General features: G+C 36.3%; 2 protein-coding genes across 2 annotated transcripts; one reads left to right on the forward strand and one right to left on the reverse strand.

Moving 5' to 3' along the window:
* LOC125668093 (thimet oligopeptidase-like) lies at window positions 1-18,776 on the forward strand. Its single transcript, XM_048901869.2, has 17 exons — window positions 1-320; window positions 3,145-3,284; window positions 3,388-3,503; window positions 3,719-3,850; window positions 4,187-4,224; window positions 6,838-6,950; window positions 8,441-8,495; window positions 8,715-8,879; window positions 9,009-9,170; window positions 9,288-9,353; window positions 11,897-12,001; window positions 12,152-12,259; window positions 12,802-12,875; window positions 13,112-13,343; window positions 14,337-14,468; window positions 16,231-16,347; window positions 18,213-18,776. Exons 1-17 carry the CDS (start codon window positions 66-68, stop codon window positions 18,294-18,296), a joined length of 2,094 nt encoding a protein of 697 aa, XP_048757826.1. The 5' UTR covers window positions 1-65; the 3' UTR covers window positions 18,297-18,776.
* LOC125668101 (uncharacterized) lies at window positions 18,758-27,314 on the reverse strand. Its single transcript, XM_056164108.1, has 2 exons — window positions 26,423-27,314; window positions 18,758-18,837 (listed from the first exon to the last, which is right to left on the reverse strand). Exon 1 carries the CDS (start codon window positions 27,236-27,238, stop codon window positions 26,537-26,539), a length of 702 nt encoding a protein of 233 aa, XP_056020083.1. The 5' UTR covers window positions 27,239-27,314; the 3' UTR covers window positions 18,758-18,837; window positions 26,423-26,536.
* Between the last annotated feature and the right edge of the window lie 295 nt (window positions 27,315-27,609).

Here is a 27,609-nt window from a genome sequence, read left to right on the forward strand (position 1 = left end):
TGGAAATAATTCTTACATTTAAAGCGTGATATTGACACTGAGTATTGCACGCATTTATTGATTGAATGGGAAAGCCGGTTCTATTTCTTCGAACTCGAGTTCTAAAACCCTCGTTTTACAATTTAAGAGCATTTATTCGACATTACACAAATCCATTTGCAGACATCATGTCGACACCAAAAGACAACAAATTGATTTGGAAGTTGACACCCGATATTATAAAGAAGTCGGCTGATGAACTCATGTCCAAAACCAAAGCGGCTTATGACGGCGTGGGGGCACTATCATCAGATGCTGTCACCTATAACAATGTTGTGAAGGTATTCATATTCAGTACTTACTATTTCGTAGTTCAACAATGCAATATAACAATCTTATGCAATAAACTTCATATTTGTTTGGTGGATCTTAGGGGGTGTGGATCCTAGGAAATTCGAACTGTTGCACAACACCGGCGACGACGCGCGGTGCACGGGTGCATAGAATCACCGAAATTACCAAAGAAATGACTGAAATTACCAATAAAGGGACCGAAATTACCTCAGTATATGTTAATCTATATACCATCTAGTCACACATCAAATTTCATGAAGATTGGTAACGATTTGAAGGAATTGTTTAGACTATAAAACCGATTATTGTGACGTGTGAATCCGAGTTACTTCCCTTTACTGACAGGTACTCAGTAAGTGAACTATAAATAGGGCCCAACCAGTAAGTTCCAAATGGCAATATAAAATTCAGGACAAATATTTTATTTCATTTATTTATCACACTTTATTGTATAAATCAATACCATGAATACGATATATATAATACGGTATCGGGTTCGTTCGCCCTCTCTACATGTTCGCGTCCGTCCGTTCGCCCAGAGTCCGTTCGCCATAATTCTCGTTCGCCCTTTTCCTCGTTCGCCCTATATCCCGTTCGCCATATATATATATAGTATATAGTATATATTAAGCTTTTTTTTATTTTTTAAGACATTTATTTTGTATCGATTTTTTTTTTTCGCAATTAACAATTTTAAGTTTCTTAAATAAATAGACTGGTATTTTAATTCTGATTGTAGTGTTTATAAAAGACATAATTAGTTTAAATGTATGTTATTTTTAATACTGTAATTTGGGGAATCAGCTCCTTTGTTTTCTTAACGATTCGCGATGTTTTGAAAGCAATATTGAAGACATTGAGACGTTAATAGGCCCATTATGGATATGAGCACCGGTTTTATCTTTGAAGAATTTTTTGATTTTCAACTACAAACCAGTCCTTTGATCTCAAGAATGATTTATAAGGAGATGGAACTTGAAACTTCATCAAACTACTATCCACCAGAGCAGAGGTCAACCCCCCGTGCATCTCATGAATGACTAAAAAAATTGGGAAAATTATTTCTAATAGCCTTTAATCTAATGTATTTTTATTCATATTCAGGAATATATCTTACAAAATTTAATATAAAACCTTCAAATGTCGTAAATTTCTGTTAGTCAGGTATTTGGTATGACAGGTCATTAGTAAGACCCGTTGCATACGTGAAAAATATTTTTTTTGGTTCATCTATAGAAAAATATGTATAGAAAAATGAAGAATTCCTATGTTTCAGACATTCAACTTAATAGAGGGCGAACGGACCATGGGCGAACAAGTTTTAGGGCGATCGGACTCTGGGCGAACGGGAATAAGGGCGAACGGCGTCATGGGTGAACGCGTTTTAGGGCGAACGAACATACATTCATATAATACATGGGAAATAACTCGTATTTACACTTCACATTAAGCGGTTTAATGACCATAACTCCTTCAAATCGTTATCAATCTTCATGAAATTTGATGTGTGACTAGATGGTATATAGATTAACATATCCTAAGGTAATTTCGGCCCCTTTATTGGTAATTTCAGTCATTTCTTCGGTAATTTCGGTGATTAGCGGTAATTTTGGTGATTCTATGTACCGCGGTGCACTTATTAGATTACATTAAATTGCGAGTTCGCAGACAAGAATTTTAATGTCTATGTTAACTTTAAAGAACCTTCACTGCTTCAGCACATTAAAGAACCCTCACTGCTTCAGCACAATAAAAAACCCTCACTGCTTCAGTAACTGAGTAAGGACACTTTCGGTATCCCGTTTAGGCAGATAGCTCTTAAGTTTAAAAGTCAAATAAATGTTGCATTTGAATATTGAATAACAATTGGATCTCTGAGAATATTATGATGCAGTTATATCTAATATAAATGTGTTAACACAATGAAAGGTTCTCATATAATTTTATTCGATTAATGTAAAGGAAAGTATAGCATTATCAAAGGTGAAGTTTTTCATGGCCGCCAGGACAAACAAGGGAATGAGCCAAAAAGTGGTCGCGAAAAACTATCAAATACTGTGAGTTAAATGTGTCGATGAGGATTATATTTATGGTGGATCAATGCCATAAATATTAAAGTTACTGGACCAGAAAGAACTTTTGGGTGGGTCACAAAAAATTTGGCAGAATTTTAGAGCTATTTTGAGTCAAATTTTAGAGGAAAAATTTGTTTCATTTCTTATGGTTTATTTTTTTTTTTATCAGGGACTGGTATGGTATAGACCCCTACTATTATTATAATTACCAGCAAAATTACTGTTTCCTTTGATCGTCATGGTGAACTGGAGATAAAATCCATTTATTGGCTATAATCAACTGTCAAATATCGTCTACTGCTTTTCAATGCTAAAAATTGGTTTACCATGACAAAGTGGTAGATAAGGCATTGAGAGAGTTGCTGCTCAACAGTAGGAGTCTAATTATCATATTATTAAAATCGAACTTCTCTGACACCGAAAATTGCAAGCAATGCAGTTGGTAAAAAAGAAAACAAAGATGGCGGTGTGATATATTTTGTGAACAGTTTGTTTACAGGAAGATAATTTTTCTGCCTGTCTGTCTGTAGATAATGTAGACAATCAGTAGTGCAGACTGCTATTAAAACTGCTTTGCAGATTGAGTAATGGTGAAATTTGAAAGAGCTATGTGTAATGTGTAGGTGTGGAAATCTGCTTGCTTGTGCAAAAAAAAAAAAAAAAATGGGAATAACATCCGTCTGTTGTATTTCGTGTTACAGTACTTAACATCTGTGTGTTGTATTTCGTGTTACAGGTGCTTGCTGATAATGATTGTGAATATGCAGTCGTGCGGAACAACCTGGACTTCATGCAGCATGTGTCACCAGATAAGGATCTCAGGGATGCAAGTGTGGACATAGACAAAAAGCTCTCGGAGTTTGACGTAGAAATGAGGTTAATGACTAAAGTGTTGTAGTCTTAAATTTTTTAAAAGATGTTTTGAATTATGTTGTAAAGAGGCGGGGAAAAAATTGGATATTATTAATTTTTTTTTCAGTATGAGACAAGATGTTTTTGATGCTCTTGTCGCTTTTGAGAAGAAATCTCCCTCAGAGGGCTCAACAGAATCAAAGAGATACGTCGAAAGAATGATCAAACTCGGCAGGCGAAACGGTAACTAATCCGATCACAGAAGAATGAACACTTTTCAATGTTTTCATGTATTAATACATTGTAACTTGTTTTATAACCATTTTTCAGTGGATGTTCACTGTTTATTGCCTACTTGATAAAGAAACTCTTGTGTTGGGATCTGTGGTTTATTTTGATAGACCACCTCTGCACTCACTTGTCAACTTTTTAATACTATGTAACTTGTTTTTGTATAGGTCTTCACCTGCCCACAGAAAAACAACAAAAAATCAAGGAAATCAAAAAGAGAATGAGTGATTTATCCATTGATTTCAGTAAAAACCTCAACGAAGAAAACACAATCCTTACTTTTACAGAGGAGGAACTCGGTAAGAGATTAGTTCAATCTAAGTGCAAAGGAATTCACTCTTAAGAAGAGTGCCTTTGTCTGTCGTCTATCAGGGCTGTCCCCTTCCTTTGTCTATCCATCAGATCCTTCCCCTCTGTCTATCCATCTGTACATAACTTTAGCTTTAGTCATAGCTAGTGCTGCTACTTATCCATACAATGAGACTTTGCTCTTAGTGAATTGTAAGGTTAAGGTCAGGACATTGTCCTTGGTCAGGGTGAAGGTCACATATCATGATCAAATTTACCATCACAGAAATTATCCATGGTGTCAGATATACTGTTTCACCAAAAATGAGTTTGTTTTTTATTTGCAGCTGGAGTTCCTGAAGATTTCCTTAAGTCTCTGGAAAAGGTCTGTACATCTGAAATACGACTTTATGAAATGTTTCGATTTATTGTATCTTATGCATAGTAAAGTTATTTACATGTACACAAATAAATGTACATGCAGATTTTCGGAAAATTATGCAAAAATACATCTGTGCAAAGATTTCAATCATCATCATCATATCCAGTTTATTTGTTGATCAGGCCATCAATTAATCCTCTGCTGAGGGTGGGGCCTGACTGTCCAGTCTCGATCTAAAACTTCCTCTCCATTCCTGTCTGTGATGAGGGTTGACGGAATCCATACCCAGGGTTTTCCTATCCCGCTTCAAGACATCCTCCCAAGACAGTTTGGGTCTGCCAGTGGTCCTCTCCACTGGTACGTTCAGTTGTCGGACTTGAGCAATCTAGCGAGTGCTGCGCTCAACGTGCCCCAGCTAACGCAGTCTGCTCTTCTGCATGATGTCTGCGAGACTTTTTAAGTTGACTTGAGCGAGGAGGGATTCAAACGGAATGGTTTGCTCAGGCTTCACCAAACAGATCCATCTTATCATTACTTTGTCGTTACGCTGCAGTTTCTTTATAGTGTTAGCAGAAACAGCCCAAGTTTCGGAGCCATACATAAGCACACTTCTGACACATGAGGAGTAGACACGCCCTCTAGTAGCTGTTGGTAGGTGCTTGTTGGTTAGGATTGGTAGCAAACTGTTTCCAGGCAACGTGTAGCTGCTGCGAGTTCACAGCCTCCACCTGATGACAGCATGTCGCCCAGGTAGCAAAAGTCTGTCACTACTTCAAGCGTGCTGTCACCAATACCAACCTCCGTCATTGGTCTGCCATCTATTGGTCTTGCCGCACCAGCGCAGCGCAAACACTTATAGTGAGGATCTGCTTTGAGAGGGCCGTCTATGCCACTGCACTTTTTGTGCACCCATTCTGAACAGTGTGCGCAGAGGATTGAGTTGCTGCCTGTTCCACTCGGACATACAGAACAAGGGTTTTTGCCTGTTTTCCTCAATAAGTCGAGGTTGGGACCAGCGATCATGACCTTGTTCTTACCCATGTTTACTCCGAGACCCTTCTCCTCCATGCTACTCTTCCATCTGTCCAGACGTTCCTTGAGTGATTCAAGCGAGGTATCAATTATTGCCAGGTCGTCAGCATATAGGAGCTCCCACGGGCAGCTGGTGCGAAATTCTAGTGATAGAGCCTCGAGGACAATGATGAATAGAAGGGGACTTAAGACTGATCCTTGATGGACGCCCACTCTAACTTCAAATTCATCGCTGTAGCTGTTACCGACTCGTACCCTACTACGAACATTGGTGTACATAGACGTCACCTCTTGAACCAGCCATTCCGTAACTCCCAACTTTCGTAGGGCCCACCAGATGACCTTTCTTGGGACACGGTCGAAAGCTTTTTCCAAGTCTACAAATGCCATGTACAATGGTTTGTTTGCTGCCAGATGTTTCTCCATGACTTGGTGTATGATGAAAATTGCGTCTGTGGTGCTCCTACCGGGCATGAAGCCAAATTGCATGTCATCAATCTGTACTTGTTGTCTGATCAGCTGCTCAACAACTCTTTCCCAGACTTTCATGACTTGATCAATAAGTTTGAGTCCACGGTAGTTACCTCTGTTTAGCGCATCCCCTTTACCTTTGTACAGGCTGACTATAAAGCTCTCTTCCCATTCCGCAGGTATGCGCCCCTCTCTGATGATGGCTTCAATCAGTTCCTGCACCAGACTTGCCCCCATTTCACCTGTTGGTTTCAGCATCTCAGCAACTATACCAGATGGTCCTGCTGCTTTGCCAACACCCATTTTACTTATTGCTTTTGTGATCATCTCCCGGGTAATAGGGTTACTAGATCCTTCCACAGGAGGTTCATCTGACAGCTCATCAGGGTTCCATGGAAATTCAACGTTCAGTAAGCGCTCATAGTGCTGCTTCCATGACTGTTTCTTCGCTTCCCCATCCAATGAGAGTTCACCAGAGTCGTTCCTTATTGGTTTCTCACCCAAGACATCTTGATTGTCACGGCACATCTGTTTTGCAAGCTTGTAGATGTCACTTGACTTGGGGTTTATTTTAAGAAAAACCTCTTTATCTGCCTCTGACTTAGCGTGGTGTACAGCAACTTTAGCAGCACGCTTGGCTCTGTTGTATGTCTCTCTGCTACCACCTGTTTTCCATGCTCAGTAGCATCTCCTCTTCTCTCTAACAGCTTGGTCGACTGTCTCGTTCCACCACCAAGTCTGTTTCTTCCAGTTGTGCTTGGATGACACTCCACACACCTCAGTCGCAACCTCATTCAACCCATCCTTGAGTCTCTTCCAGTGTTCCTCTATGCTGACTGCTTGCGTATCTTTATTGGATGAAGCAAATCTCACAGCAAATTCAGCTTGAATGATTGGATCCTTCAGTTTCCACAGTTTTATGCGTGGGGAAAACTCATGTTTACGTTTGCGAGGACTCTGCGCCTTAAGATCACACAGGAGCAGGTTATGTTGGGATGCACATTCTTCACCCAGGATGACTCTTACATTTGTGACATGTCTTCTAAAGCTGCACCAAAATAGTATGTAGTCTATCCAGATAAATGGTATCATTTAACAATGTTGAATTTTTAGAATGAAGATGGCAAACTGAAAGTGACGTTGAAGTACCCGCACTATTTCCCTTGCATGAAGAAAGTGAGAAACCCAGAGATGAGGAAGAAACTAGAGACAGCATTCAACTCCAGGTAACGACATCGTCAATATCATCTGATAGTGATTAATTATGTAACATATGTTGCAATATATTGCACATGCATGTGTAAATTTGTGTTTTCTGTTCATGATTTTAAAAATCCATTATTTTCATGATTAGAAGGGGAGGGGGGGGGGGGATTAATCAATAGTTTCTCAGGCATCCGTTGAAAAGGTACCACATGGAATTTTATTTTTTCAATTTCAATTTGTTTATTTATGTAAATGAGATAACTCTTGTTATAGATTTTTATGTAAAACTTTTAGAAGGTTTTAATGAATATGTAAGTATATTTTTGATCAAATGATTTTTAAATCCAATCTCATTTATGTGCAAGTGTTTTTTGGTTTTTTTTTTATTGATTGATTTATTCATTGGCAACCAAATAGTTGAAAGTACATGGACATGGTATACTCAGAATACACTAATCAAAGTTAAAACAGACAAATACATGAAAACATGCATAAACATAAAACAGATTTTTCAGGCAATGGTGTTTTCAAAGGAAATTTATCATTAATGATTTGGTTAAGATTTTTTTTTAAATGCTATAAAAATTTAATATGATATGGGTCATAAAATGTACTTTTGATTAAGACATACATTTGTATATGTAAATATTTTTTATTGAATAAGTGTCACAAAAAAAAGAAGGTAGGTTTAATATAATTGTCTATATAATGATAGAATAATAGTATACACTTAATAGTAAGTATGAAGCTATTTCTTATAGAAAGAAAAATTCCATTGCTTACTCTATATGGGAAAAGAGTACGAATTCATTTCCCATAGACCTCAATACTAACCTTTGGTCCTCCCACTGATTAACTATATCAATTCTAGACAAATGGCCTTCAACATTTCAAAGTTCATTCCAAGTGCTAATAACAAAAAAGACAAATATTATATAGGGTCCTGTTGCTTTTATAGCCTATATCTGAATCTTTTTACAACACATAACAATCTTCAGTGAATTACACCCTTCATTTCGAACACACCCCTACGATGGTAATTTCCTAAGTCATTTTTCAATTTTGTGCCATAATTTTTCATCCTGATAATTTATTTAAAACTTCTATTGTATTTCTTTCAATTCCAAGTTATTTTACTCTCGATATTATCCAATCACGCAACAACTAGGCATTTATACCTCCGCTCAATCTTGTGTAAATTGTGCACGGGTTACGCATCTGGGGGCTTGATACTCTTATTACATATAAACATGTAAATATTCAAATGAGAAAGAAAAGGTAACTCATGCTGTACAGTCATTCTAAAAAGGAAAGATAACTCATGCTACAGCCAAGAAAAACCTACCTGCCTCATCAAAATTTGAAATTTTTTGCTGGAGAAACTATTCATTAATTTTTTTTTTTAGCCTTACGTACTGATGTAAAAAGTGCATGTATAATATCTCTTTACCAATTTTCTAAGTTTTACCCCTAATATTGATTGATCACTTAAAATTGTATCCTTAATCAGGTGTCTAGATCCAAATACAGCAATTTTAGAGGAATTAGTAGAGCTCCGAAGTCAGGTATGGGTTAATTCATTTAAAATTGTTATTCATCTATGATAGAGTCAATTAGGAAAGAAATGCACATGTGATTAATGACATAGTTTTTACCTTTTAAAATGAAATGTTTTATTCCATCCACAAGGTGTATTGAATAGATTTAAAAGTGCCCCAATTAGAATTGTAGGTTTATTTTCTATTTTAGTGACAAACAATTTTGTCTCGGTATTTTGAATTTAGAAAGCAGACATCCTAGGCTTTCCAACCCATGCAGCTTTTATTCTCGACATGAGAATGGCTAAAGATCCCGAAAAGGTGAAAACATTCCTTGTCGACTTGGCCCAAAAACTCCGCCTCTTACAATCTCAAGAGGTCAAAGTCTTCCTCGACTACAAAAAAGAAGAGGTAAGTCATGATAAAAATTATCTGGTATTACCTTGCAATAATTTTCTGCATCTTTCCTATTTTGCACAAAAAGAAAGAAAACAAGAGTAGAGTTCAGGAGGTTTGAAGTGAACTTACTTTGTATTTTAGTGTGAGAAGTATGGGTATGAATTTGATGGGAAGATTAACTACTGGGACCTACGATACTACATGACGATGACAGAAGAACGCCAATACGCGGTGGACTCGAATCTTCTGAAGGAATATTTCCCCATGGAAGTGGTGACCACTGGACTGTTAGAGATCTACCAGGTCAAAGTGCATTACGATGTATTTATAAACCATGCCCCATGATAGAAATGATGTGTATTATATAAGTAATGTTAAATTCTTACAGCTGCAATTGTCAATTTGTGTCTTTTTTTGCAGGAGCTGCTGAATCTCAAGTTTACTCAGGTGAAAGATGCTGAAGTTTGGCATCCCGAGGTCACCTTGGTGAGTGAGATCGTAGATGACAGTAAATCAAGAAATGTGGAACAAACTTCAGATATGAAACTCAGTGATATGGAAAACATATTTAAACAACAATTTCATGACACATAGAAAGAAATGTGTCAATAATGATTTTGAAATAAAAGTTACAATGTATATACAAGTATGACTATTGTATGTTTCGTCAGATTTTTTTTCACCACGTTTGAATTTTAATTTTACAGATTAACCCTAATCTTTACCTCATCAAAATTCATTGTTCAAGTGAGATTTTCTGATTGAAATCTGTCTGTCAGAAAATTGTTCAGACGCTACTTTCCTATGGGGGACGACTAAGAATAAATTGGGTGGGGTGTTAAGATAAATTTTCTTCCCAAAAACCACAACATGTAAGAAAGGTTCTTTGAGTAATAAAGATTGTAGTTTGTTCAAACTATGAGCCCTCGTGCAGGACCACAATTGGGGTTTAAAGTTTTATATACATTAAAATTCTTATCTTCTTATGAACCAATGGGTTATTTGATTGACTTGCAAGCAGTACAATTGTTTTAAACCATTACCCCTGTGGCAAGGATGGAATTACAACAGATATTTCAAGTTTTACTTACAAATATCCAAGAAATTCTATAACCCCCCCCCTGTAAAAAACTTGGAAGAATACTGTTAATTGATTTTATATGTTAGCAATCTTGTATCATAGATTCAAGTTTGTTCACACTCAAGGGGTCATTATGTAGGGCAGTTCTTTGAAAATATTTGGATAACAAAAGGATATTTTTTTATCAAATTAATGAGCAAATATCCTAATATACAATGTAAAGGCAAGTTGTTTGTATGATGACCCTTCCTCCCTCCACTCCACTTCCCTGGGCAGGGGGATGGGGGATGTGCAACAAAGAGTACACATACTTAACATACCTATTTGGATCGATAAAGTAAACTGATCCGTGCTGTGGTCCATGAGTCTCTTGTTCAAAGTAAAGATTTGTGACTCTGATGTTGACTGTCGTACAGTGTAGAAGATTTTAGACTGCTGTTGACTTTGTAGTACAGTGTAGAAGATTTGTGACTCTGATGTTGTCTTTGTAGTACAGTGTAGAAGATTTTAGACTGATGTTGTCTTTGTAGTACAGTGTAGAAGATTTGTGACTCTGATGTTGACTTTGTAGTACAGTATAGAAGATTTTAGACTGCTCTTGTCTTTGTAGTACAGTGTAGAAGATTTGTGACTCTGATGTTGACTTTGTAGTACAGTGTAGAAGATTTTAGACTGATGTTGTCTTTGTAGTACAGTGTAGAAGATTTTAGACTGCTGTTGTCTTTGTCGTACAGTGTAGAAGATTTTAGACTGCTGTTGTCTTTGTCGTACAGTATAGAAGATTTTAGACTGCTGTTGTCTTTGTCGTACAGTGTAGAAGATTTTAGTCTGCTGTTGTCTTTGTCGTACAGTGTAGAAGATTTTAGACTGCTGTTGTCTTTGTAGTACAGTATAGAAGATTTTAGACTGCTGTTGTCTGTAGTACAGTATAGAAGATTTTAGACTGCTCTTGTCTTTGTAGTACAGTGTAGAAGATTTTAGACTGCTCTTGTCTTTGTAGTACAGTGTAGAAGATTTGTGACTCTGATGTTGTCTTTCTAGTACAGTGTAGAAGATTTGTGACTGATGTTGTCTTTGTAGTACAGTGTAGAAGATTTTAGACTGCTGTTGTCTTTGTAGTACAGTGTAGAAGATTTGTGACTCTGATGTTGTCTTTCTAGTACAGTGTAGAAGATTTGTGACTGATGTTGTCTTTGTAGTACAGTGTAGAAGATTTGTGACTGATGTTGTCTTTGTAGTACAGTATAGAAGATTTTAGACTGCTGTTGTCTTTGTAGTACAGTGTAGAAGATTTGTGACTCTGATGTTGTCTTTGTAGTACAGTGTAGAAGATTTGTGACTCTGATGTTGTCTTTGTAGTACAGTGTAGAAGATTTTAGATTGCTGTTGTCTTTGTCGTACAGTGTAGAAGATTTTAGACTGCTGTTGTCTTTGTAGTACAGTGTAGAAGATTTTAGAATGCTGTTGTCTTTGTAGTACAGTGTAGAAGATTTGCGACTCTGATGTTGACTGTCGTACAGTGTAGAAGATTTTAGACTGCTGTTGTCTTTGTAGTACAGTATTTAAGATTTTAGACTGCTCTTGTCTTTTTAGTACAGTGTAGAAGATTTTAGACTGCTGTTGTCTTTGTAGTACAGTATTTAAGATTTTAGACTGCTGTTGTCTTTGTAGTACAGTGTAGAAGATTTGTGACTCTGATGTTGACTTTGTAGTACAGTGTAGAAGATTTTAGACTGCTGTTGTCTTTGTAGTACAGTATAGAAGATTTTAGACTACTGTTGTCTTTGTAGTACAGTGTAGAAGATTTTAGACTGCTGTTGTCTTTGTAGTACAGTGTAGAAGATTTGTGACTCTGATGTTGTCTTTGTAGTACAGTATAGAAGATTTTAGACTGCTGTTGTCTTTGTAGTACAGTGTAGAAGATTTTAGACTGCTGTTGTCTTTGTAGTACAGTGTGGAAGACCAATCATCATCCAATCTCCTAGGCTATTTTTATCTTGATCTCTATCCTCGGGAGGGAAAATACGGACACGCAGCTTGTTTTGGACTTCAGGTAATTGCCACATCGAATGTCCGTTCCATAAACATCTTTAATTGCTTGACAACAATGTTGAATGTGAATGCTTGGCCAGTAATTGTGATGAAGCACACGGGGGAAAAAATATTACTTTAAAATATGTTGTGTATTCATTTTTTTTATCAGCCGGGATGTCTGCAGCCAGATGGAAAAAGGCAAATTTCTGTGGCTGCAATGGTAGCCAATTTCACCAAACCAACAGAAGACAAGCCAGCTCTACTGACTCATGATGAGGTATGTCTCGGTCATTATTATCCGTTTCATGAGCAGGACGAGATTGTGAGTTCCATTCTCAGCTGAGATCTGAGTTCTAATCTCACCCAAGATCATGAGTTGTAATCTCAGCTGAGATCATGAGTTCTAATCTCACCCAAGATCATGAGTTTAAATCTCGGTTGAAATCATGAGTTTTATTCTCATGAGATGTAATCTCAGCTGAGATCCTGAGTTTTTTAAAAATCTGATGAGTTCTTATCTTAGTCACGCGAGACTTTTAAATGTGCAGTGACTGTTTATTAAAGTTGCACAGGTCATTTGAATTAGTCCTTAAAAATGAAAATCATTTGTCACTGAGGGCATTGGTATCCTATTGAATCCTTACCTCTGTGACCATGGCATGAGTTTGAATTTGGCACATCTACACCTGGTGTGATTTTGAGGGAGTGAATTTTTGATTGCAGGGCAGTAAGACATGTTGTTTATCACAACCAGGTGTACCAAAATATGAAACAAGACATGCATGAATTTCTTTTTTTTAATTGTCGACTTGCTTGCAGGTAGAGACTTACTTCCATGAGTTTGGTCACGTCATGCATCAGATTTGTGCTCTGTCTGAATTTGCTCTGTTCAGGTGAGTCATGTGATTTCTGCTGCTTTGTTTTACAGGGATTATGTGTGAAGGGTTTTAATGTTTTCTGTTTAGTGCAACTTATGAATATGTAGTCAAAGCTTGAACTTGGTTTTTTAGTGTATCACATAGTATTTGAAAATATCAGCTAAAATTCTAATTAAAAGGATTATGATATTTTAAATCGGAGAGCTACATGTTGACAACAACTATCCTACATAAACTTTTATTTGCTCCAGTGGCACCAGTGTAGAACGAGATTTCGTGGAGGCCCCGTCCCAGATGTTAGAGAATTGGTGCTGGGAGAAAGAGCCGCTCAGGAGAATGTCCAAACATTACAAAACGGGGGAACCGATTCCGGACGACCTCTTGGAGAAACTGATCAAGAGCCGGATCGCCAACGCCGGGATGTTCAACCTTCGCCAGATTCTACTGGGGATGTTTGATCAAACCATACACACTCAGAAGAAGGTACAAAAAATAAGAGATGTGAATTTATATATGAGATAAACAACAATTGTGGTAGTCTACGAGTTTCCCACAAACTCACATCCATATATGGACATTCATTGGAAACTGATCAGTTTTTAAATCGAGGCAGACTACTGAAAAACAAATTTTCAAAAATCTTCTCTACAACTGCATATATTTAAGGAAAACTAAACACATAGTGATATAGAGCAGGAAGGCCTCTACCAAAATTGTAAATTTCATGATCTCCGGGGTAGAAGTTCTGACTCCAGGGTGGGGCCAAAGTTGGGTATATATGGGTTATATGTACAAAACATGTAAATGATATCTGCTTTAATGCTATTGATACTAAATTGAAACTAGATGGATATTTGGAAGGAGTAGGTAGACCTTTACCAAAATTGTAAATTTCATGATTCTAAGGAGTAAGGGTTTGGTTTCAGGGTGGAGTCAAAATTATTATAGTGATTATTGTCTTCATCATTTGAAGGACTTCTTTAAGTTTACTGATACAGTATAAAAAGTAAATGCATATTGAGGAAAAGCAGTAAAGAATGTACAAAAATGGTGAATTTCGCAACCCCAGGGTTTTCACTGAGTGGATCGAAATTTGTGATATCATTTAATGATAAGACATGTATTATGTAAAGCCTCTCATCGGTGTATGCACTTTTGAGGTCAGTGAAGTTTTAAGAACACACCTTGTTTTATACTATTGCTGAATATTAGAATTTAGCTTAGATATTTTCAGAACAGGAAATTGTTTCTAGATTTCATAGCCCTTGAGACTAGTGATACTTTTAACTAATACTCAGGTGACCAATAAGACCTGTGTGCCTCTTGTTTGGTGCTGCATTTGATCTAGAGCTACTGGTAGCATTTCAAATTAGTGAGAATTGGTAACAATTATGGAATTCATTGTGAGCTGCTCAATCGAAACTCTGAGCAGGTGGATGTATACAAAGCTTTGTTTTATTTATTTGTTGATTTCAGGCTGACACAGCCGAGCTGTTGTCAGAGCTTTCAGAAAAATACATGGGCTTTCCTTCCACTAAAGGAACCAACATGTCCGCCTCATTCGGCCACCTAGCAGGAGGATACGATGCCCAGTATTACGGATATATGGTAAGTTACTACATGTGTTAAAGCAAACTGATACTGCAATTTGACCCCAGGAGCCCATGAGACAGAGAGACTGGTAAAATTATCTGTTTTCAATCAAAATATGTTATCACTGCATTTTAAATTCACTGAGTTTACTTCTGAAATATGTTATCACTTCATCTTAAATTCACTGAGTTTACTTCCGAAATATTTTAAATTCGCAGAGTTTACTTCTGAGTTATGAAATATGGATTTGTTATAATGTCTCACGTCCTGCAAATCTCGAGTAAGATCATTGGCTTACATCGATCATGTGAAGAACACATGTATTTCATACAGTGTCTGTAGCAGCCATTTGTCTTTATACACAGTCAGTAGCAGCCATGAGTTTTTAGACATGGTCAGTAGACAAGTTATTTCCCTTGTCTTACTTTGGCGTCGGTGTGGCAGGCAGCTCAGATAGATAGCTAAAACTCCTGTGTAAGAAATGAATTTCAAAACTGAATTAGGACAATACATGTAACGGAAATACATAGGCTGCAACATTTCTCACATCACTTGTGTGGGACATCATAGTCATTTCAGGTCACAGTTTATCTTTACATAATAATTATTGATATCATGCAAGGTACTAAAATGATGTTAGTTTTTCTGTGAAAAACACCGCTCTTCTTTATCTATCTAAGTGTAAACTGTTTTGGAGTATTATCTTTCTTTCTTTTTTCTTCTTATTTTTTGTTGTTGTAATATTTATTCAACTATCACATTTTATATCAAATTAATATATCATATATTCATCTACATACAAATACACATCTCCATACATATATGTACATACACTGTATATACACCAACACAGCTATAGAAGATATGTACACGCGTTAATGTGAAAGTCGTGTGAAATATAGAAGAAAAAAGAATAGAAAAAAAAAAGAAGAAAGGAAAGAAGAGAGGAGAGAAAGTTAGATAAATGAAAAAAAAAATACATAATAATAATATAATATAAATGAGGCACATGTTCAGGGGGTGGGGGTAGTAAGCAAAATTAGTTTTCTAATAGAAATATTAATGAATACGGTATTATCTTTCTTACTGTTACAGTAGTTTTGTCAGTCAATGTAAATGACAAAATTAAATATTCCACTTGCATGGATATATAACAAATACCCTTTGAAAACCATGCCTTACCTAACAAGATGTGAATTTAAAAGCAGTAAGTTATAGTTGTTACCAAGTGAGTAGTTGAACTGATATGGAATATACATGGTCAGTGAATTCTGTGCAGGGTTTGAGCTTCCCTTTCAACCCATTTACTGACTACACATTGTAACTACACACTGTGTAACTAATATTACTGTGGTGTTCTTTTGTTTCACTCTGTAAATGTAGTACTGTAAGATATAGAAGGTTAGCAAAAGTTTAATGCCATAATTTGATTCATCTTTCCACTTCTTGGAATTGATTTGTTATTACCTGTCACTAATGTAATTTATGATTGATACAGCAATGAAGTCAATAAACTTGTTACCTGAGTGAGAGGGAGAATTTGCAAGATTAACTAAGTGTTACCTGAGTGAGAGATTAACTAAATGTTACCTGAGTGAGAGATTAACTAAATGTTACCTGAGTGAGAGAGAGAATTAACAAGATTAACTAAAAGTTATTTGAGTGAGAGATTAACTTGATATTACCTGAGTGAGAGAGGGGATTACAAGATTAACTAAATGTCACCTGAATGAGAGAGAGGATTAACAATATCAATCAATGTTACATTTTCTTGTAGTGGAGTGAAGTGTTCTGTATGGATATGTTTTACACCCGCTTTAAGAAGGAGGGCATCATGAGTCCAAAAGTGGGTGGGGACTACAGAAGATGTATCCTACAGCCAGGCGGATCCAAAGTAAGACATTTCAACAAGTTTTAGCTCACGTTCGTTGTCTGTTATTTTTGTCGTCAATTTTTCACAATTTCATCTTCTTCTCCAGAGCCATTGGGTTAATTTCAACTGTTCACATAAAGGGAAATTGATATGTAAACTTCCTGATAGACATAGTGTAGATTCAAAATTGTTCAAATCATACCAGGGGTAGGATGGGGCTAGAATAGAAGTTTGAAGTTTTGCTTGGGGATATATAGGAAAAATCTTTAAAAATCTTCCTCTCAAGAACAACAGGGCCATGATAATCATATTAAAGCATCCTCATGTAATGTAGGTTCAAATCATGGCTTGGGGGGGGGTTGTGAGGCCACAAGAGAGGAACAAAATTTTATGTGAGAATATATAGGAAAAAAGCTTTCAAGAGGCTCACTACACCTTGAAAGAATCTCTCAAATCAACACAAAATGATTTAATTATGAAAGATATGATGATCTTTAAAGCTGTATGGTCTGAATTACAATTTTTTTTCCCATCTCGTAAAAACGCTATTAAATCATCGTACGTATGTAGTTATGAGGCTGTATGACATATCATACATTATTTCACCTGTTTTAACCCAAATTATTTGATTTTAAATCGATGTTTACAAATAACCGCGTCACTCTGCCATTTCAAATGACATTTACGTGATCAGTTCAAACTTTCAGATCATCGGTGGTCTTATCTGTGTAAAGCTGTGTATTTTGTTACAAAAGTACCGTGCCATAAGTTTAATAGAAATGAAAATATCAAATACCTCTTAGTAATTCGTTGTTTTACGCTCTTTCAGCCTTAAAACTAGACAGTTGCGTATGAGTTAATACATCATGTTGGGATTCCCCTGACGCGCGTGGGTCTATTTATAGACGTCTATTATGGGATGATTTATATATGTACCACACTATATTTACTTTCTAAATAATATTCTCACTGTTTTCTTTTACATGCAGATGTTTTCAAGCATGTAATTAAGGGAAAGTTGATAACTTTATAAAGTAATTAATCTGCTTTAAAGTAATAATGTACAAAAATAATACATGAACATCGGGTCATACAGCTTTAATAAGTACATGTATCAAAAAGGCAGAAAATATGCCACTTTGGATTAAAAAACTTGATTTCTAAAAATTTATTTCAATAAATTGATCGATGCAAATAATTCCACCAAATATTTAAATCGCCATCTTGTGATGTAGTGTCATAAACATTAGAAGTCATAATGTTTTTGAGCCACCTTAAGGACCTAGTATACTGTACCTAAAAATATTATGGAATTTATAAAACTATTTGTTAATGTTTTAACACTACTAAAATCCCAAATTTCCCACTAAAGTTTCCTTTGAATCCACCTTTATTTTTGTATTGTTCACAAATCTTTACTTAAAAATTACAAAGAAGAACATTACCCAAAAATGGAAATCCTTTAAACATGTCTTTTTATTGGTGCGTTTCATGTATTGATGACCAATTTACATTGTTCTTTAATCATAGAATAGAAAATCCCATGTAAACACAGCATTTTGTGAGATACCCAAGAATTTTGATACATCATATGAAGTAGGATATTGCTGTAGGATTTTCTATTATTTGATCAAATAACAATGTAAATCAAAAAGGGATTTAAGTTTGTACAAATAATGGCTTGGAGTCATGATGTGGACAATGAAATAGTAGAAGGCTTTAACAAGGATTTTGGATTTTTCTGACCAATGAAATAGTAGAAGGCTTTAACAATGATTTTGGATTTCTACCCTCAAGCTTGATATACTGCATGGGGGTCTGTACTGTAAGGGATGGATTAAGCATTTTACATTGTAATGGCACACAGCTATGTTCTGTTGTTACAGGATGCTGCAGACATGTTACGTAACTTCCTGGGTCGTGACCCCACACCAGAAGCCTTCCTGATCAGCAAGGGACTTAATCCATAAAAACACGAGATATGCCTCAGACATTATTGATGCAATAAAACAGAAGATTGATTCAACTGGAGTTACGACCAAGGATTTCTATCTCAGTGATGGAGAGAAAACTCCTGTTAAAAAGCTCAAAAATGTTTTCTTTATATACACCAGAAATATGATCAACAAGTGCTATCAATTAGGAACTGCAACTTTGATTTATTTATTTTGATATCTGAATTTTTTCTTTTGTTGTCAGATTTTGGCAGTTGTCTAAACAAAGTAGATATCATTTGTGCTAATGTTAATATATATATCCTGTACAATAAGCTGTGCTGTGTTTGTTGTTTTGTATCAGGTGAGTTTTAGCCTGACTATGCAATGTATGCATTCTATTAATTAATGAATCGATGTGTGATGTTCACAAATGTGTTTGTAAAATCAGAAGAATTTATTTATTGAATATTGTATAATGGTCTAATTCAGTAAAATAAAATCTCACAAACTTTATACTGTACATGCCTTTTATATCTGCATCTTGTGGCACTGCTTTTTGGTATCACTTTCTTTTCTGTAAACAGAGAGCCCATGTGAAAACATGATTTATATTATCACTATTTTTTTTACATATGTATTTTTCTAAGATACATGTATGTCAAAGGTGAATGTATAGACCATGATCTGTGATGCACGCAGTGTTTTAAATTGAAAGCCAACGCTAAATGTGACATGTTCATTGGGGAAAAAAACCCAATGAACGACAGGTTTTTTTTTCTGAGGTCAGACTATAAGAGACAGTGCGAAAGTGGTTTTTGCGTATTTTCATGGGTTTATCACAAAATTCTTTTAAGATGGTGTGTCTGCATTCTGGAGGATGTTGCATGATTTTTTTTACGTTTTAGAGGAAATATATTGCTCTGTCAATGTTTTGTGGGAGATTAGTATTTAGAAGACAACAGCGAAATGTTTTAACCACTAACAAAAACAAAATAATTGTCAAACTGCTTACAAATATTCAGTTGGACCCGCAGTAGTGTTGGTAAATGAATCCTTTGAGTAAATTATAAATACATGTATGAATATTGTAGCAGACTTCGTAATTTTCTACATCAGAAGAAATCTTTCATATGGAGTACAGGAGTTTCTTCAGAACCAGGAAACGGATCACTAAATATAGACTCGGAATAAGAATATTTTAATGCCCCCTTTTTCACCATCACTTCCCGTCAAAAGGCTTAATTCCAAACATTTGTCTTATTGCTTGTACTTGTATATCTAATATCTGATAACTTTATTGAATGAAAGTTTTCGAAAACATTTTGAATTGTCATCCTATCCTGAAGTGAATTTGAGTTGCTTTTCTTGGAACAGGATATGTATAAACTTTGATTATCATTAATTTTGTGTAATTAGCTCACCTGAGCTGAAAGCTCAAGTGAGCTTTTCTGATCGCTTTTTGTCCATCGTCTGTCTGTCTGTCTGTTAAACTTTTCACATTTTCGACTTCTTCTCCAGAACCACTGGGCCAATTTCAACCAAACATGGCCAAAAGCATCCTTGGGTGAAGGGCTTTCAAGTTTGTTCAAATGAAGGGCCATGTCCCTTTCAAATGGGAGATAATCACAAAAATGCAAAAATAGGGTGGGGTCATTTAAAAATCTTCTTCTCAAGAACGACTGGGCCAGAAGAGCTGAAATTTACCTGAAAGCTTCCTGACATATTGCAGATTCAAGTTTGTTCAAATCATGGCCCCCGGTGGTAGGATGGGGCCACAATAGGGGATCAAAGTTTTACGTACAAATATATAGGAAAAATCTTCTCGAGAACCACCGTGTCAGAAAAGCTGATTTTTACATGAAAACTTTCTGACATAGTGCAGATTCAAGTTTGTTCAAATCATGGCCCCTGGGGATAAGATGGGGCCCCAAGGGGGGATCAAAGTTTTACACACAAATATATAGGGAAAAACTTTAAAAATCTTCTCAAGAACCACTAAGCCAGAAAAGCTGAGATTTACATGAAAGCTTCCTGACATAATGCAGATTCAAGTTTGTTCAAATCATGGGCCCCGGGGGTTGGATGGGGCCACAATAGGGGATCAAAGTTTTACATACAAATATATAGGAAAAGTCTTTAAAAATCTTCTTCTCAAGAACCACTGAGTCAGAAAAGCTGATTTTTACATGAAAACTTTCTGACATAGTGCAGATTCAAGTTTGTTCAAATCATGGGCCCCGGGGGTTGGATGGGGCCACAATAGGGGATCAAAGTTTTACATACAAATATATAGGAAAAATCTTCTTCTCAAGAACCACTGAACCAGAAAAGCTGATTTTTACATGAAAACTTTCTGACATAGTGCAGATTCAAGTTTGTTCAAATCATGGCCCCTGGGGGTAGGATGGGGCCACAAGGGGGATCAAAGTTTTACATACAAATATATAGTTAAAATCTTTCTCAATAACCACTGAGTCAGAAAAGCTGATATTTACAAGAAAACTTTCTGACATAGTGCAGATTCAAGTTTGTTCAAATCATGGCCCCCGGGGGTAGGATGGGACCACAAGTTGGGGGGGGGGGTCAAAGTTTTACATACAAATATAGGAAAAAGCTTTAAAAATCTTCATCTCAAGAACCATTGGGCCAAAGAAGTTGACATTTACATGAAAGCTTTCTGACATAGTGTAGATTCAAGTTTGCAAAGGGTAGTTTAGGCCATAATAGGGACTAAGGTTTTACATGCAAATATATATGGAAAGTCTTCAGATATGGGCCAAGGTGACTCAGGTGAGCGATGTGGCCCATGGGCCTCTTGTTTTAGTGACACTACCAACTTTCCCAGGACTAGAAATCATGGAATGTACAAGAAACCATATTTGTGTCCTCAATGCCTGTCATCTGTCTGATTTCTTCACATATTTGGTCGGGTTACACAACGTACTTCCGGCTTATAGAATGGTGAATGGCGGGCGGGCGTCCCTGTAATGGAGTACCTACTTTGTGTAATCAACTCCTCTCGCACCTCTAACTTGACATTCCTCAAACTTTGTACAGTTGTTAATGACACGTAGAAGATCATCTCCGCTAGCCACGTGTCTGATTCGCTTACTCTCAACCCCCACATACACACACACCGGCAGATTTAGACGTATTTTTCAGAACTTCCGCGGGAGACTGATTGGTTGCAACAATTGTTTGTCGCCCAATCAAATGCAATGACACAACTATTAGAAGCGTCATGTAAACAATAATGGATTTGACGAAAAGGGAAACGTGCAGAATGTGCGCTTAAAATTAGATAAAAAGTAGCGACAAACAATATTTTTAGAGACATTCAAAGTTTCCAAGCAACTGTGGGAGGTTTAGGGATGTGTTCCACATCTCCAAGATGGCTTCTCATCATACGTATGTAGCGAATGCTTTACGAAGCTTAATAAATTTTCGATTTAGTCCACAAACTAGAAGCATTGAGAAATGAAAAACACATCATAAAGTTATTACGAGACAAAATGTGCAACGGGAAGGTCAAAGCAATGACCGTGTCAAAATATGAGAGCGAGAGTTCCTCGATTCCTGCATCAAACCCACCGTGTCGTCTAAACCATCTAAAGAAAACACAAGACCTCTACCTTCCGAATTACAAGAGGGACAGTGTAAAAGAGTGATATATCGCTCTCCCACTCCGCGAAAAATGAAGACACCAGAGAAAGTTGCTGTTCCAGATGAAACGGCCAAGTCGATAGCAGTAAAAAAAAAAAAAAAAAAAAAAGAAGCCAGCTAGAATTACCAGTTTAAAAAAAAGCCCAGTCGATAGTGCTCAGTAAAAAAGCCAACAAGAATTAACAGTTGAAACAGCCCAGTCAATAGCAGTATAAAAGCCTACTAGAATTAGACTTTTCACCAAGCAAAATCAAGGTATGATAAGTAATTATTTTTGGTAATTATGTATTAACCATGTGAAAGAAATCTAAATATACATGTATGCAACAAAGAAGGAAATATCATTTCTATAGTTATTTGAACAATTCAAGAGATATATTGACAAGTCAGTTGTTGTACCAGGGTTAACATGATTTTGTCCCATGCACACTCATCTGTTTATGATTATGAACATCTGGCGGGCGTATCATGCGCTGTGGCGGTGCACTCGATTTGTCTCAGGTTGAAATATAAAACAAATGACTGTTTAGTTTGCATCATATTTAGATAACTGAATAGGGCTAAGGGCAACCCTGGGATCTGACATGTACTTAATGAAAATTTAAAAATTCATACCGTAGTCTATCCAGTTTTACTGGATATATATCTGACCTCTCTTTAATTTGTGCTGCTTTGAATTCTTAGCACTGAACGAATAAAAGTAGAAAGATTGAGAACTTTGTTAAAACTTGCAAGCACTTTCAGCTGACTGGGACATTTTCAGATCTTTATGTCTCATTAAAACACTTTTCTGATGCATTTTTGAAGTCCTTCTTTGAATATAAATCGAACTTAAAATATAATATGTACATGAATTTCAAATTTCTGCATTTTGGTTGCCCCTTTTTTTTTTTGATAACTTTAAACATGTGTAAAACACGAGGCACCATAGCTGCCATTCTTTCGGGTTCTAAAACAAAAAGGTTTAAACATATATGATCATACGTAAAACTAACGATCGTGATACTATAAAATGACAAAAGTTTGTGCGCTATCATATTTAGTGCCTTTAGCACAAGTAATCTTTTGCGCAAAAATAGAAGTAAGCCATACATTTTTTCAAAAGTATTTTTCATAAGGTTTCAGGTCATAATCTATTGTTGGCTTTTATATTGGTTCAGACATCTGCTTACGGAAAGTCGGGAGTATTTTTTATACACACTGAACACATGAACATGGATTGTTTAACATTTGAATATTGCTAATTTACTGAGGTTTGATTGATTATGTACTTATCATTTACACCGACAAAGCTTTCTCCCCATTTACTTTAGTGCCTCGAGGTCAAAATGTTAAATTGGAAGTGTATTGATGTTCTTGTATTACATATGTATTTCTAATTTTCTATTTACTTCAAACAAAACATTGTCAACACAACTGCAAGTGGTCAATCATTTATTCGACCACATTCACATGTCATAATCTTATACAGAGAGATTTTAAAAAAAGTATCGTCACGTTCAAAGCTGTCAGAACTATATAAAAAAAAAACAAGCATTCTGAGAGTATTGCATGGCAATACATAGTCCCCTACCGGTTGCAAAAATCACTGCACCACAACAATATTTAAAGTTCATTATGTAGGTTATGGTAAAAGGGAAAATTGGGGAACCAGGATAGGAATAGCTGGAAATCAACTACTATTCGAGTAGAGACTAGACCAAGAAAAAAGACAAATTTATAATTAGGTTTATATAGGTCTTTAACCAAGTCAATAAACTGTGAAATGTAGATGATCATGAATAATTTAGCTATATTGTTGTATTACTAAGCTAGAAGTTTTAACGAGTGTAGTATTCTTAATTGTTATCTTCAGAGATAAGAAACTTGGATGTAAACTAACAATTCATGCTATTTTTCCACGTCCAAGGGCCATAACTTAATGGAAAATCAACGGACCAAGATGAAATTCAACCTTGATCTGTAACTTGTTATGGCAAAGCAATGTACCTAATATCAAATGAATATCTGTAAGCACAACCAAAAAACAAGTCTGGAAAACTGATAATTCATGCTATTTTTCTAAGTCAAAGGCCTATAACTAAGTGAAAAATCAACGGACTGAGACGAAATTCACACATGATCTGTAACTTGTTATGACAAAGCAATGTACCTAATATCAAATGAATATCTGCAAGCACAACCAAAAAACAAGTCTGGAAAACTGATAATTCATGCTATTTTTCTAAGTCAAAGGCCTATAACTAAGTGAAAAATCAACGGACTGAGACGAAATTCACACATGATCTGTAACTTGTTATGACAAAGCAATGTACCTAATATCAAATGAATATCTGCAAGCACAACCAAAAAACAAGTCTGGAAAACTGATAATTCATGCTATTTTTCTAAGTCAAAGGCCTATAACTAAGTGAAAAATCAACGGACTGAGACGAAATTCACACATGATCTGTAACTTGTTATGACAAAGCAATGTACCTAATATCAAATGAATATCTGTAAGCAAAACCAAAAAACAAGTCTGGAAAACTGATAATTCATGCTATTTTTCTAAGTCAAAGGCCTATAACTAAGTGAAAAATCAACGGACTGAGACGAAATTCACACATGATCTGTAACTTGTTATGACAAAGCAATGTACCTAATATCAAATGAATATCTGCAAGAACAACCAAAAAAAGTCTGGAAAACTGATAATTCATGCTATTTTTCTAAGTCCAAGGGCCATAACTAAGTGAAAAATCAACGGACCGAGACGAAGTTCGAACTTGATCTGTAACTTGTTATGGCAAAGCCACATACCAAATATAAAATAAATATCTGCAAGAACAGAGAAAAAAAGTGCGGAAAACTGGACTGACGGACAGACGGACGGAGCGCAAACCTAAAGTCCCCTCGACTTCGTCGGTAGGGGACTAAAAAACCCAGAGGCTCACGTGAGTATCAGTTTTATGCATCACTAGTCGCAAGAACTATGCAATCTAGATCCCTCTGTTTTGAATACTAATATTCAACAAAAAAGTACATGTATAAGTTTTAAGAACACATGTTTTTAAATGTCATCAAGAGTGTACATAGTGATGAAAGGCTTTACATAATATAACATTAACACAATATGACTGATTTGGACCCGCCCAAAGTAAACACTTTAGGGTTGCGAAATTCACAATTTCGGTACATCCTTTTCTACTTTTCCTTGATATGCATACAAGTTTTATACCATACATGCAATCTTCAAGAAGTATTTCAAATGAGAAAGAAAATACAACCTTTATATTAATTTAGACTCCACACTGAAACCAAACCCTTAGCCGCTAGAATCATGAAATTTACAATTTCAGTAAAGGATGACCTAATCCTTCTAAATCTACCTATCGAATCAATATCATTGAAAATGTATTGTCTAAATGTTTTGCACATATACACTACAGTTTGGCCCCTCCCTGGAGTGAGAATCTCTTCCCCGGGGATCATACAATTTTGGTAGATGTCTTCCTGATCTACATCAGCATGCATATAAAAATTTTTAATCACGTGCGGTTGTAGAGAAGATTTTTGAAAATAAGTCACTTTTTGACAGTTTTTTGCCCTTCCCCAAATGTCCCAGGGTTCAAGACTCCTAGACTTTACAATTTATGTCCCCCTTGTCCAAAAGGTGCTTCATACCAAATCTGAAAACGATTAGAATGGTAGTTATCAAGAAGTTCAAAATGTTAAGTTGTATGTACATGTCATCACTGACTATTTTGGCACCATCCCGATACCAAAACCCCTACCCTTGGGATAATGAAATTTACAATTTTGGTTAGGTCTGCCTGCTCCTTCTAAATATCTATGTACATAGTTTCAATTTAGATCAATAGCTAAATATGTTGGTCCCGCCCTGGAATCAGGACCTCTTCCACGGAATGTTGAAATTTACGATTTTAGTAGAGACCCTCCCCTCCTGCTCTACATTACTATGCTTTTAGTTTTTCATAAAAATATGCGGTTGTAGAGATGAACATTTTTTAAAATTCGTCAATTTTGGCAGTTTTTGTCCCGCTCCTAGGGCCCCAGGAATCCTGAACTTTACAATTTAGATCCCACTTGTCCAAAATTTTGAAAAGAATTTCAATGACATTTATCAAGAAGTTAAAAATGCTCTATTGTTCACACATTTAATAACTGATCATTTTGGCCCACCCCGATACCAAAACCCCTACCCCTGGGTTCATCAATCTTACAATTTTGGTACAGGCCTACCTGATCTTTTTAAATATCCATTCAGTATCTATATCACTAAAGAAGATGTTAAAAGAAAGACAACGAACAGTGATCAATCTCATACCTCCTATAAGTAATACAGAATTAAGAGTTGGGCAAACACGGACCCCTGGGTATTCCAGATAAATGATATGTATCTGATCAGTGTTGACATCTTTATTTCTTTTCAATTTCATAGATCTTGGGGCTGAAACTGCTCTAATATTAGTTGTAATAGTGTTCATAATCACCGTGTCTTGAAATCTTTAACTGGAGTTCTGGCAGAAATGGACGTGTGTCTAGATATGGATACCTGACGCTGGTTGAAATAAACAGTGATACACATCATTTAGATATCGTACTGTTTATATCATGTACTGGATCACTTTCACTTCACCTGAACTTAACAGTCCCACCCACAATCTCCCCTCATTGTCCACACTCAGTCCTGCAGGTTTATATAATCTACAAATTTTCACACATCTCAGGAATCGCCCATTCTGACCTAGAATATGAAAACAATTATTGAGTTCATCTCCCACAATGATGTGACCCATGGAGTATGTCACTATCTGTGTAGGATCGAGTGGTTTCTGTCTCCCAGGTGGTTTGTCGTATCGGAATCGGACTTTCCCATTCCTGTCCACCACTGCCACTAATCTAGCATTGTCATCAGAGGTCACTATATCACCGTTGTTGTTCTCTGTCACCAACGCTCCATACTTCCCTCCTTGATAGATTGGATTGCCGCGTTCATCTTTATCTATTTCCTGTGTCACTCTCTGTCCCTGATAACGAATAATTTTGTGATGACTAGTATCAGTAGTACACATACTGACAAGGATGTCCCCTGATCTGGTACAGCACAGTCCCAATGGATGCCAGCCCCGTGGTGTGGTGATCAGTGTCTCGGTCTTCCCGTGTCTGTCAATGTTCACCGCTCTATTAGCAACATCACTGTAAATCAGTTCTCCCTGCCTGTTTACTGCAACACTATTAGGAAAGTCTTTACATTTACTGGTGACAGTGTCTTTTACACTTCCTAGTATGTCAACACTTCGTATCATTTTGTCTGCTCCATTAATCCAAACTTTATCTGATCCCAAACAGGTTAATTTGAATAATTGTTTGTGATGGTTTTGCATATATTTTGCTTGATAATGTATTTTTAGCGTTAGGTACTTTCCATTATTAGTCTTTGTTTTATTTAGAGTTAACTCCCTTAGTTTGGAGCCCGTCCGGGTTGGGCGCGGCCGGGTTTCGGACCGGCCGGGTTTTAGATTAGTATATAAAGAACGTTAGACACAGAGACAGACAGACAAAAATTTTGATTGATTTACTGATAAGCAGCATTTCGGGGCAGGGGCAAAATTACGGTAATTATTTGAAAGCCACACTCCCTCTCAAGCTTTCTTGTTTATATTTATAATTTGTCTAA

The sequence above is a fragment of the Ostrea edulis genome, chromosome 4 (genome assembly GCF_947568905.1).
Source record: "Ostrea edulis chromosome 4, xbOstEdul1.1, whole genome shotgun sequence".
In the NCBI taxonomy this organism is placed as follows: domain Eukaryota; kingdom Metazoa; phylum Mollusca; class Bivalvia; order Ostreida; family Ostreidae; genus Ostrea; species Ostrea edulis.